General features: G+C 39.6%; 2 protein-coding genes across 7 annotated transcripts in view; both read right to left on the reverse strand.

Annotated features, from left to right (window-relative positions):
* The window catches only part of LOC104924797 (pleckstrin homology domain-containing family G member 3), a 30,291-nt gene extending 26,405 nt beyond the window's left edge, over nucleotides 1-3,886 (reverse strand). For 2 of the 5 annotated variants that reach the window (XM_010738255.3, XM_027274834.1), the window contains exon 1: nucleotides 3,647-3,886. Coding sequence is in view for 3 of the 5 variants with exons in the window: in XM_019275163.2 (XP_019130708.2) it covers nucleotides 2,106-2,176 (71 nt within the window). In the remaining 2 variants the exon portion in view is untranslated. Of the gene's footprint in view, nucleotides 1-2,105; nucleotides 2,240-3,646 lie in introns of those variants that run through there. The other 3 variants (XM_019275163.2, XM_019275164.2, XM_019275166.2) reach the window with 3 other exon arrangements.
* A 2,756-nt stretch (nucleotides 3,887-6,642) lies between these two features.
* spint1a (serine peptidase inhibitor, Kunitz type 1 a) lies at nucleotides 6,643-14,548 on the reverse strand. Of its 2 annotated transcripts, XM_027275230.1 has the most exons (11): nucleotides 14,476-14,548; nucleotides 13,738-14,182; nucleotides 13,086-13,243; nucleotides 12,781-12,922; nucleotides 10,792-10,959; nucleotides 10,197-10,244; nucleotides 9,285-9,416; nucleotides 9,111-9,161; nucleotides 8,794-8,964; nucleotides 7,885-7,944; nucleotides 6,643-7,640 (listed from the first exon to the last, which is right to left on the reverse strand). In XM_027275230.1, the coding sequence occupies exons 2-11, from the start codon at nucleotides 14,147-14,149 to the stop codon at nucleotides 7,456-7,458; spliced, it is 1,527 nt and encodes a 508-aa protein (XP_027131031.1). In that variant the 5' UTR covers nucleotides 14,150-14,182; nucleotides 14,476-14,548; the 3' UTR covers nucleotides 6,643-7,455. The 2 variants fall into 2 exon arrangements, with proteins under 2 accessions (XP_027131031.1, XP_010736559.2); XM_010738257.3 differs by having other exon boundaries at nucleotides 13,738-14,507.
* Between the last annotated feature and the right edge of the window lie 628 nt (nucleotides 14,549-15,176).

The following is a 15,176-nucleotide window of genomic DNA, read 5'->3' on the forward strand; positions in this document are numbered from 1 at the left end:
ACTTGTCTTAGTGAACAGCGAACTAATAAAATCCTTTGATAATCCCACCTACCGTGACCTATGAGCTCACCCCGCTTAATGACCAGGCCAAAACTATGCTAATCTGTTTTTGGTCAATGAGAGGCTAGACTAGGAATATTATGCTCAAAATCCATAATATTGACGCCTGGGTCTTAAAAAGGTTATTCTAATATCTTATGGTTTCAATAGTTTGGGGTAGCCAAAGTGAAAATGTTTGTTAATGTCTAGTAAGACATGGTAAAACGGTGTAACCCACAATCGTATCACATCTGGACAGAATTCAACAATCATAACTCATTAACTTTCACCTCCTGTTGGCTGACATATGGCAATTCCAAATCCTTGTTTTCCTAGGGAGGGGGCACGGCCAAATTTCAAATCCTAAAGAAAACACTACATACAGGCCAACATTCATGCCAAGCCGGCCACCTGTGCTTAGACTAGTTGCCATTCGACACAAATGGAGAGCATTTGGTTCCCACAGCTGATGACTGAATTACCCGCAGCATGAACCTCCCGCATGGGAATCTGCAACTTGTTCTTAATTGAAGACAGATGCTACGAGAGCCAATCTGATGGTTATTAAAAGAAAGACCTGGCGATGGATCACTTCTTCAGATGGGCTGATAAACTTCCTTGTTCTTCCTAATCGCCGGGCTTTGCACTGATCCAAGCCTGAATTCCTTGCTTTAAAACACAACAAACAGATGATTAAGAGGGGCAGCTGCTGGCAAAACACAGCGCTCTCATAAATAAAGAGAAAGTTTATACTGAGTCACCATCACAAATGTGTTAAAAAGCCTCGCTCTGAGACAATACGAGCAGAAAAACATGTACCTTGAAGTAAGACCTCTGGCCTAATGTGTTAAAGAGAAAAAGGGTCCTCGGGGGCTGATGACTATCTGGAGCATTTTTCACCACAGACAGCCTGTCAAGGTTATGAGAGAAGTGAAACCACTAAACACGTCTAGAGAGGAAGCCAAAGGAAAACAAGACTTCTGCTCACTTTCTCTGTCCCTTCAGGAAACGTTACAGGGGGCACAGACAAGTCAGTGTGACATAACACTTTGCCAATACCCTTTTTGGATGCCAAGATTGCTGCCTGTGGAGAAGACTCCCATCCTCCAGCTGACCAACTGCTCATTGAGGATGCTCACAGCTGATTACATACAGGTCGAATGCAGCTTCTGAATCAAACTTAAATCAGCTGTTTGTGTAACAGTTAACTGCACAAATGTTTATTTCCTCATGTGGAACAAGTTGATGAGAGGAGAAGCTAAAAATAGTCTCAGAGAATTCCTGCTGCACTTCTCTCTCACAGTCGGAGACCTACCGCATCACACTGCATTCACCGTCTGCCCAAAAAAGGCCCACAAGAATCTGGAGGTATGACATAAGCCCCCTGGGATGCCTCCAGTCAGACACGGTGGTGCTGGTTTTCTTGAGACACCATCAGTCAGGACGGAAGTTTACGTTCAGAACAAATAAAAATCAAACCTGGCATGGCGAGCAGAGGTCCAAGGTCCTACAGCTAACCGAGACAGAGAGTCTTTATTATTTCACCATTGGTGCAATGTTTATCTTGCAAGACCTCTCTCTCACCCTCTAACCTTGTCTACCCCAGCAGAAAATATCCCCTGACAAACAGCCTTTCTGTGAGTGCCCTCTTTCCCACATTACTCCTGCAGTTTGTCCCCTGACACACAGGCCTTAAGAGACTAACAGCTTTTCATTCAATGGGGGGAAAACAATACATCCTTACCCTCTCTCCTCATCTCAATCAAGTCTACAGCTTTTCACAAAAGTGCCTCCCAAACCCACGACTTCCCACAGACGCACAACATATGAGTCCTCTTATTTCTGTCCACTGCGTTTTTTAGAGCATGCTGCATAGACGTGGCGATAAGTGATCCATCCCAATGAACACCCACAGGCCAACTGTGAGGAGTTTTGCCCATATGGTGCACGTACACCCTGGCCAAAATAGCCCTTAATGGGAGAATAATCATTCCATGCTGTGCCGAGAAAGAAGAAACAGCAATTTTCACCTCCCCATCAATGACCTTCAACCACAGAATACATACCTGGCAAGTGAAGTTAACAAGTGCCATCTTAACTTGAAAAACGCAGGCAAAGACCACCACTTCTTTGACATAATAAGTGATAGACAACCAGTAGAAAGCAGTGCGGTAAGTAGTCATCCATAATGTTCTGCAGTGTTTGAAGTGCTGGGTAAAATTAGACAGTCTAGGTCTTCAAATAGAACTGGAGTGTGTCCATTTAAAGGTGCATTACACCACATATGCAGGCGAAAAAAGCTCCCTCGTGCCCGTTGTAACGACAAAAACACACAGAGTCAGGGATTCCCATGGGTGTCTGGAATGCTAAATCACTTATCGCACACACGCACACTCCTCTCTTCACTCAAACAAACACAAAAGTTGTCAGGTCTTGTTTAAAGTCAACCTTTAACTCTCACAGCGCAATCCTATCTGTAGCCTGCGAAAGCTGGAACTTTATGATCTCCTCGTGGAGATACAGGTCTATCCTAAGCATCACCAAATAAGCGCCGAAGCACTGAATAATAAAGATGGTGGCTGATGAAAAGCCCAGATGCTGTCTTTTTTTTTGTTTTGTTTTTTTAACTTACAAGATCTCTGCAGAAGAAACCACCACCCTCTGGTAATTTTATCACAGCTGCAGCATACCAAGACTGGGGAAGACGAAATAAAGAGCCAACTCTGAGATCCAAGATACACTTGAGTAGTTTCCTGTCTGGACCACCTGGAAGAGAGCTCAGTTCTGTTTATCGCATCGAGGCTACATTTATCTTAAAATGATGTTGAGACTTTATTGTCTGAAAGGTCAAGTGAGGTCAAAGGAGGAGAAAAATTGAACTTTTCTCTGGTAACTGATTGATTTCATCCCATTCTTCTTCAACTGCCGGTTGGGGAAAGTCATTGAGCTATGAACAGCTCGCATTTAAAACCTCACTGTGTCCTCAATGGGGTGCTCATTAGAAAAAACAATTAGGTTTGCAAAGAGGGGGCCAAGTAATGGGCACCATAGGGGGTGGGAATGGGATGCAGGGAAAGAGGAAATGGCAAATGATTCAACAGCAGCACGGCAGGTTAGTTTGTGTCACAAGTTATCAAGGCTTATGTGGAAAAATCTCATCCCCCGTTAAAAAAAAAAAAACTCCAGCAGCTGATCAAAGTTCACTCAACTGAGAGGGGTTTTGTTTCAAAAGACAAACATTTCTTATCTCACTGAAACTCAAGCAGCTCATAGCGTGGAAGGTTGTGACATTACATGAAGCAAAAAAAAAAAAAAATGCATTAAAAGTTGTGCAACGTTAAGGACAAAAGGAGCTCATTATGAGGAAAGTGTTTTGACATAACTCATAATGAAGAACACACAAATGTTTTTGTAACTTTCACACTTATTTTGCTGAGATGGAGCGATGATAAACTGTTTCCCTCGTTCTTTTAACAATGCAAATAAAAATATCCATTTCATAACAGATATGAATAAGCACAACACATGCAGACTGGTTATATTTAAGCAAACGTTGAGTTAACTCAGATTTGTTGAAGTAGTCAAGAGTAACATAACGTCAACGTACCGTCAACTTCTTTCCCTGCAGCAGCTGCTGTCCTCAGCGAAAACACCGCACAACGTGTATCTGTCGTTTCTATGATGAAAATCCTTAAAAAGTTACTCCGTTAGTTTCTTCTTTTCACATGTTAAAAGCCTCTTTCATACACACATACACACACGCACACACACAGCACACACAACATCCCAGAGCAGGTTACGAGCTCACACTGCGTCCCCGACCTCCAAACCCTGCTGCATCTTTGGAGAACAGTGAAGTACTCATGCTGCGTTCAAGACCTGCAGGGAATATAAGCAACTACGAAGCTGAGCGACTACATCGAGAATGTGAAATTATGTATTTCATCACCCCGTTAATGCGACACCTTATCATTTTGCATTGTTGGCATTTTGTTGTTTGAAATAAAAGTTTATTTTATCATTAGTTTTCATCAACAACAGTGTAGCATCTACACCCCCCGTCCAGCTGTAGACATTTGTACACATTATAGTTAAGTTATAAGCAAATAGGAAAAAATATCCACACCAAATTAAATATACATAATCAAACAATCAGACGAGTTACAAAAATCCAGATAATAATGGCCTTTTCCATAGCTTAGAAACAAACAATACTTACTCTAAAAAGCAATGAGGCATTGTGTGAAGTGTGTATAAAAAGAGGGGTATAAGAAGGAGGAGGGAGCCTAACCATCATTGTCTGATGAATCTCATTGGATTAATAAAGCCAATGACAGGACCGTTTGTTAAAAATTGATTTTTGGAGCCTTAACAAATATGTAATGTGCTCCATCTGATAGAGCTTCAAGTAAGTAAAAAGTTTATTTTTGAGAAAGGGGAGAAAAGTCCACAATTTTTTAATGTTTCTAATTTACAAGGAGCACATGAATGCACCAAAGGACCGCCTGTTTTTGACAGGCCTGTGTCTGTTTGGTGAGTGTCAGAGGTGTTCCCACATCTTAACATCTGGACTGCATAGTTTGGCAGAGATAGTTTAAGAATTAGGCAAACAAACATAATGTTTTTTTTTCTTCCCAGAAAAGAAATAAAAAGCATTTCTTCTTCCACTTCCAAGTTATCTATATGCAAACCAATGACAGGCTGGTGAAAGGACATAACAAATTGTAACCCTGCCAATTACATTTATGACGGTCGGGTCAGTAGACTTGGGGTTTGGGGGGGGGGGCTCACAAAGGATAGCTTCAGTGAGTCAATTGGGTGGGTGCTAATTTATGTCTGGCTGATTAAATAGAGAGGGGCGCTCTTGCTTTGCACAACCCCCCTCTCTGTCTCCATACAGGCTGTGAAGAAAACAATATGCTTGCACGACTTTATTTAAAGAGTCAACACGTGAAAATGCAGCTCTTTTTGTCAGATACATGTCTTTATGGGATTAACTTGCTCCAGTACTATCTGCACCTTTATTTCCTTGAACATGTTTAAAAACAAGAGATGCGCGATCCTAGTGATTCTAAATATCAACAAAGATTTTAGAATCAAACACATACATAACCAGAGACATAACCCTAACCCCTAACCATTTGCCCATATTCATCAGGAATATCTGCACAATGCTGCGGACTTATATCCCATTAACAACATCGCCATCTGTTGGTAGTAAAGGGCAATACATTTACAATGGCAATCAGAATCAGGTTTTCACATACCAGGAATTTATCATAGTGTTATTGGTGCATAACAAACAAACAAACAAACATTAAGTTAAATATAAGGAAGATTAAAAAATCAAGAATTGCGTAGGTAATACAGATGGTGCATGTATGAAAGCTGAACGAATCTTAAATATCAGTAACTGTTTTTTTGAAACTTTGAGAAAAACAATTCAAAAATATTTCTTTTTTAGAAATAATAAAACTCTACATCAGGCGTATTACTGTAAAACAATATAATACAAGAAAAATAATACAAGCAAAGAGCACCTGTGTTGTCTGGAATAATCTCAAGATACCCTATTGTCGTGTCCTCAAGTCACTGCATTTTAAACTGCTCCTGTGGTTTTGTCCTAGAGCACTGTTTCTCAAAATATGGTATGAATACCACTGTTGGTCTGTGACCTCCCTGTAGTTTGTGAAACACTGTCATGGAGATCACCTAAATGCCACTAGATGTCACTAAAGCTTCAAGGACCAGTGTGTACCATTTACTGGCATCTAGCGGTCTAGTTGCTGATTACAATTACCTGTCTCACATTGTTCTTCCTAGTGTGAGGGAGAAACTATGGTGACCACGAAACATACATGTAATGCACAAGATCCAATCTAGAACCAGTGTTCAGTTTGTCTATTCTGGGCCACAGTATAACCACGACAGACATCATCAATGAAAGCACAGTAGTGAATATCATATTCTTTTCTTTTGTCATATTCTGTAAATAAAACTGTCTTTAAATATATAACTAAATCTTACACGTTGAACCTTTAAGTTAAACCTGCTGTATACATGCTCTGTATGGGGTTCAGTACACAGATTTCTCCAGCAGAAATCCTTTTATTAATTTCTGAAAGGACAAGTCTTCGGTGACATGAATTACCAGTAGACCATTTGAGTGAGTTTGCTAGAAAGTAAAATAAAATTCAACCGTGTGACTATCAGCTTATGTTGTATATCTCTGGTGTGTATTTAGCATGTTCGACAGACACGTTCTTGTCTGTCTTATCTCTGCCATACAAATGTGACTGTGATAACATCAGTCATTTTTGAATGCAACAGTTGAACAGAGGTTCAGGCCATACAGAAGTGGCATCGCAAGCTCCAGCAGGTTATCAGACACTAAAATCCCAAAGGTCAAGAGTGTTTAGATGAGAACTGGAGGATATGTTAACTGTCTGGAAGGCAAGTATCACATTTTGTCTGAATAAAGGAAAAATGTGTAATATGTATGTGTCTCATACAGAATAAGACAGATGTGTATATACCGAACACTTTCAAACATGCTCAAACAAGTTGGCATCTTTTTGTAAGACAAAAAACATTCCCAAGTACTTCTTGAGTTAATATTTTTATTCTGTATAAACACTGTGATAACTGCCAAAGTTACAGCACACTACAGGTTCAGGAGATATGTACAAAGATCAATAAGATTCATCAACAACGGTGCATTCTAACACATTAATGTATGCATGTTTGTCCTAAAAACACTTAAAAATTCACTGACCAAAAAAAAACTAATGTAAAATATTACTTTCTCAAAATTTTAAGGTTATGTACATTAAGCATGTATGCATAATTCAATGTAACAATATAAACAGGATAGAATTTAATCTTACAGAGAAGACGCTGGTGTGGCAGGAGTTCAAGAAGTTGACGGGATCACCATACTACATTACATATCCACAAATGTTCCCAGAGTTCAGTTTTAAGGAGCGAGACGGGAATTTAGACTCTTACTTTGAAGTAATACATCAACGTGGACCTACTGATAAGAGTAAGACATCAAAACTCACTTTATTTAAAAAAGAGCTGTTCACTACAAATGTCTAATCACGTAATAGAAGGAAGAACAGTGAAGTAGAAAATATTTACAAAGTTTAACTGGTCTCATGGGAAGATATCTAGTGGTAATTCACCTCCACACTAAAAAAAAAAAAACTCCTTCCCTTTTAACCTGAGAACAAACTGACTTCCAACAACTCATTTTAACAGAGCACTGCATTAAAAACAAGCTAAAAGTCAAATCAGTAGACATCACGTTACAGTTTCCTTTCTCCTCAATCTGAGTTTGCTCAATGGTACAAAAAGAGTTCCAGCAATCAGCATCATTCACCTGGACAGGTGTCAAAGGTGAGGACTGAGGGATCAGATGGGCTTGGTTGTGCTGTTGTAGACCAGACGCTCTCTGTCCTCAAAGGTGACCGGGACAGTGTTGACAGGCACCCGTTGGTGTTGTGAAGACTTCTTCTTTGCCTTCATGCAGCAGTACAGCAGGACGCCTAGTAGGATAAGGATAGCTAGACCCAGAACGGCAGCTATTGCTATAATACCTGTTAAATGAATTGAAACACGTTTAAAAAAAGGTTAATTTGGTGAATGGTCACTTAAAGACAGTACATCGAAGGCTGCAAAGCTGAGAAAGCAGATGACTAAATCAAATGCTTAGTGAATGCCTATAGAATGAAGGTTTGACAACATTACTGAACAGCAAGGATGTGGAAGTCAAAGCTGATGGACATGTATAGTTTTTTTTTTAAGTAAATGTGATTTTTTTTCAGTCTAGACTGAATATACCTGTCTGGCTTTCGGACACTCTCTTTTCAAATTCCTTTCTTCTTGCAAACACGTCCTCTTCTGAAATAAAGAAAAAGGCATGACATTGTTTTATAACATTTGTGTGGTACATGACATACAAGAGTATATCTTTAAACATCAATTTGCGTTCTGCAACAGAGGGAAATTAAGACAGAAATAACAATTTTTTCAAGCTGCTAGCCTCAAACAGAGATGAAGAGCATGTGGCAACCAACATGAAGGGCCAAAGGCTGCAGCTCCCTAAACAGCAACTTAAGGCTAGCTAAAGAACTACATAAGCCCCCATATTGAAATGTCCAACTTCACAGCAAAGATAAACATGTTTACAGCCTGGTACAAAAAAAAAAAAAAAAAAACGTTTTGGTCTCTATAGCTAATTTCCCCATGTACTGAGACTGAATTTTTTTTAACCCACCTGTTCAAATTATATTTAGGCTTAGAGTTAACGATGTGGCTTTGACCACTTTGATTAACAGGTAGTTGCTGTTACAGGTGGCTTGTCTGAGCACCCAAATGTCATTCGGCCCACCTCAGCTTTGTGGATGATTCACGTCTTTGCTGATTTTTAGATTAGCCAGTAGGCGGAACTACCTTTTACCTACCTTTGAGCTTTAAAACAGCTCTTCAGAAACCTATGAGTGACGTCACAGAAATACGGTCTATTGTAACCACACCTATTTCTAACTTAACATGCTGAGATAGTTTTCATTTTCATAGCCACAAAGAAATTTATACGACGCTGAAAGGTGCCGTTACTCTGTAAGTTGATATGTTGAAGTATTACAGTAGTATAGTATAGTACAGTACAGTATGTTTCCAGGGGTGCAAATGGGATGTTAATTTACCAGGATGCAAACATACTTAAAATGCAAACATTTAAGAACCCACCTGTTACCCCTTTACAAAGTTTCATACAGGACGCCTCATTGTCAAATCTGTTCTCATTCCCTAGGCAGCCGCCATAGTTGAAGCGGTTGCATGACTTGGAGACGGGGTTGTAGTACCACTTGGTGATACTGTCCCTGCAGCTTCCCGTGTCAGGAATCTCTGTGCAGCGCACTGTGAACGACAATAAATGAGCAGGTGGGGTGAGATTGTCGGTAGTAGAGTATTAACAGATGGCAAAAGTGTGTTTTACAATTCAAACTAATTCTAAGTGAAATGATCATACCCAAAACAACAAAAAGAGACAAAGTTCAAATCACCTTTTTGTTCATTCAATGGGATCTTCAGCAGACCATCAAAGTTGATCTCCACTAAAAAAGCACACAGAACAATTCAAGTTAGTGTGTCATGTTATCAGTATTATTTCAATGCTGTATTTATAATTTCAAGAGCATGTATGAAAATGAAGCCTAGTTTGCATAGTCGGTGCTCACAGTCTTTGCAATTCTGCTCATCAGATCCGTCGCTACATTGTTGTTTTGAGTCACACTCCAGGCCCGGATCCAGACAGCAGCCATTTGCGCAGGTGAATTGATCAATGGTGCAAGGAGCACCACATTTTTCTCCTGTGTCAAATAAACACAAAGCAGACTGTTGCTTTAAGGCAGCTATATTGATATTTTCATAATAATGTATCAAATAACAATGTGAAACCAGTACAACAATATGATCTCTTGAGAGGTCACTCATAATGATGAACCTCAAGAGAATTATCACTTAAATCTGCAGCTCCCCTCAGCTTTACAGCGTATTTAAGCTCATTGTTTAGCTTTGTTTAGTGTGGCCTGCAACTTTACTGTTTCGGTTCACTCTCTCAGCTTTCTATTTGGCCACAACAGGCTGCTGTTTTCATAGATGAAGCTCTAAAAAAAGAATTGCTCACTACCTGCTCAGCACCAAATGGCAGACAGACACAGCTAGCAACTATCTTATGAACATTAATGGGGCATTTAGCAGATTTAGAGTCACAAAAATGCACTCCTAATGATGCTGTGTAACTGCTGGATGTGAGAAGAAGCAACAGTTTGCTAACCCTAATGCAATATTAACTTGATGGTGTTTCTTAAGTTATTGAGGGTTTGACTCGGCAGGAAGTTTGGTTTCAAAGGATGGAAGGAAGGACAACAAAGTTTTTTTCAAACATAGAATCTCAAATAAGGAACGATATTAGGATTTTAAAAAGATTTGGATATGCACTAACTAAGACCACCCACAGATATCAGTTGACATGCATTATTTGCACAAGTATATTTGGATCATTTGCTTTCCATTTGTTCAAAAAAGATGATTTAAGCTAAACTAAGTGAAACTGTGTAAGAAGGTATAACATGTTGGAATTCACCTACCGCCAGGCGTGGGAACTGGCAAACCTCTACCGGATATAGCGTTTTTCTCTGAAAGAGAAACAACAAAATTAGATTATAATTCAATTATTTGTTAAAAATGACACATCTACCAGGTAAACATGTTGTTCCCCAGGCAGCTAGTGGAAATTCCAGTGAGTTACTAGGCCAGTGAAAAGACAGTCCAGCACACAACACCCATAAAAACAAAATGTGATGTCTTTAGACTACAGATTTTGTACAGATAAACAAATAAAAGAATGCTGACGATATTAAAGACACCATAAGTTAAATTTGAACATTTTTGACAGTGGCATATATGGTATCAAAAAGACACTATGGCTGACAGAAATGCATGCTGCTACACCACTGAGATAAAGCTGAAAGCAGCACAGAGCATACACCAATATTGACCACAACAGGAACCAGGTGCTGTAGCCACATAATTTAGATGCATCCTGGATATTTAGAGTCACTGTGGTGACCTCAATGTTTGTGACACAAACCTTTAATTATAAGAGTCACATTTTTAAAATATACACCCTGCAATACTGCAAAAAATACGAAAATGACACCAGAGAAAACTCAGAGCAGATACCTAAGGAAGAGCAGGCTTTTTCACATTCAATATTGGAGAGATAGTTGTTGAGATTCTCCCTGCAGCCCCCAAACGAGAACTCCTCACACTTCTCTGAGGCAGCATTGTAATGCCAGCGGGGAAAAGAACCGCGACATGGCCCAGACTTCTTTGGAGCCATACAGTGATCTGAAGGGACACAAAATAAAGGATAAAGTCTGATCCACAGTTAAAAATTGTTTTGCTATACTCCCTGAAAAACTGGTTACTGCATACCGGTATTGTACATATCAAATTGCATCAGTATTATTATCACAGTAGAAATAAATGTTGTGAAGAATCTATTAATTTTTTAAGTGCTTCCACCACTGTGAGAAGTTTAAGAGTTAATGATTTCATTTATTCAACACATTATGATAGCACTTTCACAAAGACTTATTGATGGTAAAATCTAGTCATAAATGAGCAATGTTCTTCAATGGTCTTCTTCCTCAGAAGTCATCACTGCAAAGACTGAAAAATACTGACTTTACGTGTACCAGATGAGCATAACAATGCAACACTTGTTTCAAACACATAAACCTGATAGACTAACCATTAATGTCTGATCCAACAGCAAATGTGGTGGGATTTTATTTTGCAACTTCCTACTTTCAGTGTCTGTCTCATGAGTAGACAGACACATAATTACATATGAGGTTGTCGCATATAGAGAAATGCAGCTGAGAACAAGATGTGGTGTGTTGCCATAGACAGTGAGGTTAAAAAACCGTCTGCATGTGGTTGCTGATACATATTCTGAGCATTACCAGAGTAAATGCACAGCACAGCTATTTCAAGACATCACAAAGAAGTGAGCTGACTACAAAATTATAAAAAGGAACTGTAAGTGACATTTTCATTACCAAGTTCTCATGCTCTCACGACAATGGATTTAATTGCTATTCAATGCATTCATTATTGTGGTGTAAATGTGGTAGCATTGACATGTAGAGTCACTGCCAAGCCCTTTCCACTGAGACACATTCCTAACACTATTCAGGACACCAGAGGTTAATAAGTAACAGAAAAACTGAATGGTTAAAAGTATTTTATCGTTCTTTAGTCTACAATATACCAACAACCTGCAAGTACAATCCTGAACAAACGAGAGCAAATTTAATAAAGTTAACATCAATCAAGAGCATCACAAAGTTTTCTCGATTGTGTAATCCAAACTGAAACCAGACTGACAAGTTTCGTTGAGTCGGGGGTGGAGAGAGTGGGATGGTAACAGGGGAGCAGTAAAAACTAGGCCAACTGCTCTATTCACTTCCGTTTCCACAGAAACTTGAAACATATACGTGCTTCACTCCTGCTTTCTCTGTTATTTTTTTGAAGGAAGCGATGTTGATAAGTTGTGTTATTCTGGAGATAACTTAACAAACAGTCTTTCCATACTTTAGAACAGTTTCCTCCTTACAAAAGCCAAATATGGTCTTCTCAAAGATCAGGCTCTAGCCAGTTTATCTCCCTGTCGTCGTGCTCTTTCTTCATTCAGTCCACAGGAATCAGGCAGGCATGCCTGGACAGGTTTGATTACAGCTAACGTGAAAACGGCTCATGCTGTGACAAATGCGAAACAAAAGGTTGGGTTCCTTCGAAAAAGTCCCCACCAACAACAGAAAGGGGAAAGATTTATGGATCAGATATAAGAACCTAAGTGCATCATCCTCTCTTACGTATGTCTCAACATTAAACACCAAACAGGTGACTCTGTTTGTTGACGTTTCCTTTGTTGTATTGGACACAGAGTAGACGCATGACTCATGTTTACCACTGATACTCAATCATGTCTTTTGCCAAATGTCTCTCATGAGTCTCTCTTTGCAGGGAAACTAATAAGACTTTATGAGCCAACGCTCATACTAGATTGGATATTAACTTTGTAGTACAATAGGACTAAAGTTATGTTTGTGTTTAGATCATGCTGGGGTTTCATACAGCTTTTTCTTCCATCTAGATACTCACGCTCAGACTGCTCAGGTGTAAGGACCAAGACGGCAACTTCGGTTGAGTCTGACTGGCCAATGGTGTCTGTGACGGTCAGCTGGAACTTGTACTTCCCAGATGTCAGATTGGAAACCTCAATCTGATCATCAAAGTTAGTTTTCTACAAGGCATGGATGGGAAAAAAAAAAAAAACAGTTTTCTTATTATCCACAAATGAAACTCACCTGTTGATTTTCAATTAAGTGACATTTAAACGAATATCATAGACGCTGATGCCCAAACTGGACTCTCGACATCAAGTTTGCACTGCAGTCTTTACTCACCTCAATGATAGCACCAGGATATAAAGTGATCATTTGCCAATTGTAGGAGACAATCTTATTATCATCTTTGCTTTGTATCCCGCTCAGAAGCACGCTATCGTGAGGCTGGATCACCCGGTCCTGGCCTCCGTTGGCCACAGGTGGTTGGTCAGATTCATCTGGAAAGAGACAATGGTATTAAAGTGTATAATTTGTATATAGATGAGCAAACATTACAGATCCATTTGGAACACCTAAAGAGGAAGACATAGAAACAGAAACCTGAACCATGGGTTGCAACAGCCTGGCGTGTGTGAACATGCTGAATTGAAGGTTTCTGCCCTAAAATCTGTGGCCTCACATGTCCTGTTTCCACACTGTGCTTTAAGACAAACCATTTAACCATTTTTTTATTTATCTATTTTGGTAAATGAGCCAAAAATCTAACTGGTATGTGCACACGGACCCTTTCAAGGTGTCTCTGTGGAAGGAAATCTTTCCAACAGTTCCACAGAAACACAACAAAAGTATGACTAAGCACAGTGATGGTACAGATAAAAGGTCCCTCATGATGATCTTATCAACAGAGGGCCCAAACTGTAATATGAACTCTACATGGAGCTCCTTTATTACATGAATATTTTTAAGAAAAAATAGAGATTTGATTACTCACTTGGAGGAGTATCCACTTTCAGATAACTGTCATAAACGGTGTCCAGGATGTAATTAATGAATCCTTTCTTCCTGACAAAGCGGCACACGTATTGCTTTTTGTACAGACAGTCAAACAGAAAGCAGGAGTTGACCAAGCCTTCCTCGGCTCCTTTCTCCATTAAGGCGACATTGCACTTTTTCTCCTTGCAGCAGGCGTTCACGCAGTCCCTGTATCGACTCAATTTCGGCGACGAAATGAACGTCGCTCCGCCATTCACAGATTCATCTGTATCGAGGATAAAATCCTCCCGTCCTTTATTGAACCGATCAAAGCACACCTCACCAGTGTCCTGGCCAAAAGCGGTGTTTAGTAGAAGCACCAGCAGCAGGAGCGCAGACGCGCCCAATTGTCTTTTAAGGAGTGAATTCATTTTTGCAGTATTTGCACAGGAATAAAAATCCACCTGTAACGATAGTAAAGTCAGAAGGGAATTAAAAAATATATATATATATATATCGATTATTATTTAAGTCAACTTTTTCCTGTGTGTTTAGGCCGCAGAGAGGCAAAACAACACGTTCCTTCTTCTCACAAACCAGTCAAATCATGTGAAACTAATTCCAGCTGCGCATCCGCAAATGGTTCAAAACTTCCACAAAGTGTCCCCCGACAGAGCTCCGAAAGTTTCACGAGAGATTCACCGGTTTGATGTCGACACAAACCTGCGCGATCGACGACATTGCCCAGGTGACTCACCTGAAAGATACAGGAAGTGAAATTCCACGACCGAGATGCCACTCCCTTCAACCTGTTATATGACTCGGGCAAAACAAGGACAGAGCTTTGTGTGCGTGTGTAAAGCATCGAGATATGTACAATACTGAAATGGTTTCATATTGTGACAGGGGATATGGCTCGAGACTAAGCTGCTTTCATCCACCTTTAATTCTCCTTCGTCTTTTTCACTGACACAATATCTGAATATATAGACCAGAGTCTGTGTTTCTGTGGTATCAGTTTACAAACCCTGGTTTTGATAAATGAATTATTAAGGTGTGTGTGTGTGTGTGTGTGTGTGTGTGTGTGTGTGTGCTTTTTTATTCATCAGCTCAAAAGAAGTTATTATAACAAGATTAACTTCTTATTGTGTCCTAGTTGTGGTAGTTTTTTCCATTTTTTGTGCTCCTAAAACTGGGATAACAACAACAGGTCACACCGCTAGAGGACAATGGATATCATTTATGCAAAAGACAGGTCAGAATCAGCTTTACTGGTCAAGTAAACACACGGTAATGAGGCTACAGTTCTCAATGTGATCTCAGTCTTACACAATTTACAGGATGATGGAAATCGACATACAGCTACATAATATAATGTTACCTATACCCTTATGGGCTTGCTAAATATAAATATAATGCCATTATGTTTAATTTAAAAGGCAAAGCAAATTGTAAGTT

This window comes from Larimichthys crocea, chromosome XXIV (assembly GCF_000972845.2).
Source record: "Larimichthys crocea isolate SSNF chromosome XXIV, L_crocea_2.0, whole genome shotgun sequence".
Classification (NCBI taxonomy): Eukaryota; Metazoa; Chordata; class Actinopteri; family Sciaenidae; genus Larimichthys; species Larimichthys crocea.

Bases quoted from the DNA above. Each gene is read 5' to 3' on its own strand.
- spint1a (XM_027275230.1), bottom strand. From the start codon at position 14,149: ATGAATTCACTCCTTAAAAGACAATTGGGCGCGTCTGCGCTCCTGCTG. The intron at 13,244-13,737 runs GTGAGTAATCAA...GTCTCTTTCCAG, and splicing joins GAAAGTGGATACTCCTCCAA to ATGAATCTGACCAACCACCT. The intron at 12,923-13,085 runs GTGAGTAAAGAC...CATGCCTTGTAG, and splicing joins ATCCTGGTGCTATCATTGAG to AAAACTAACTTTGATGATCA.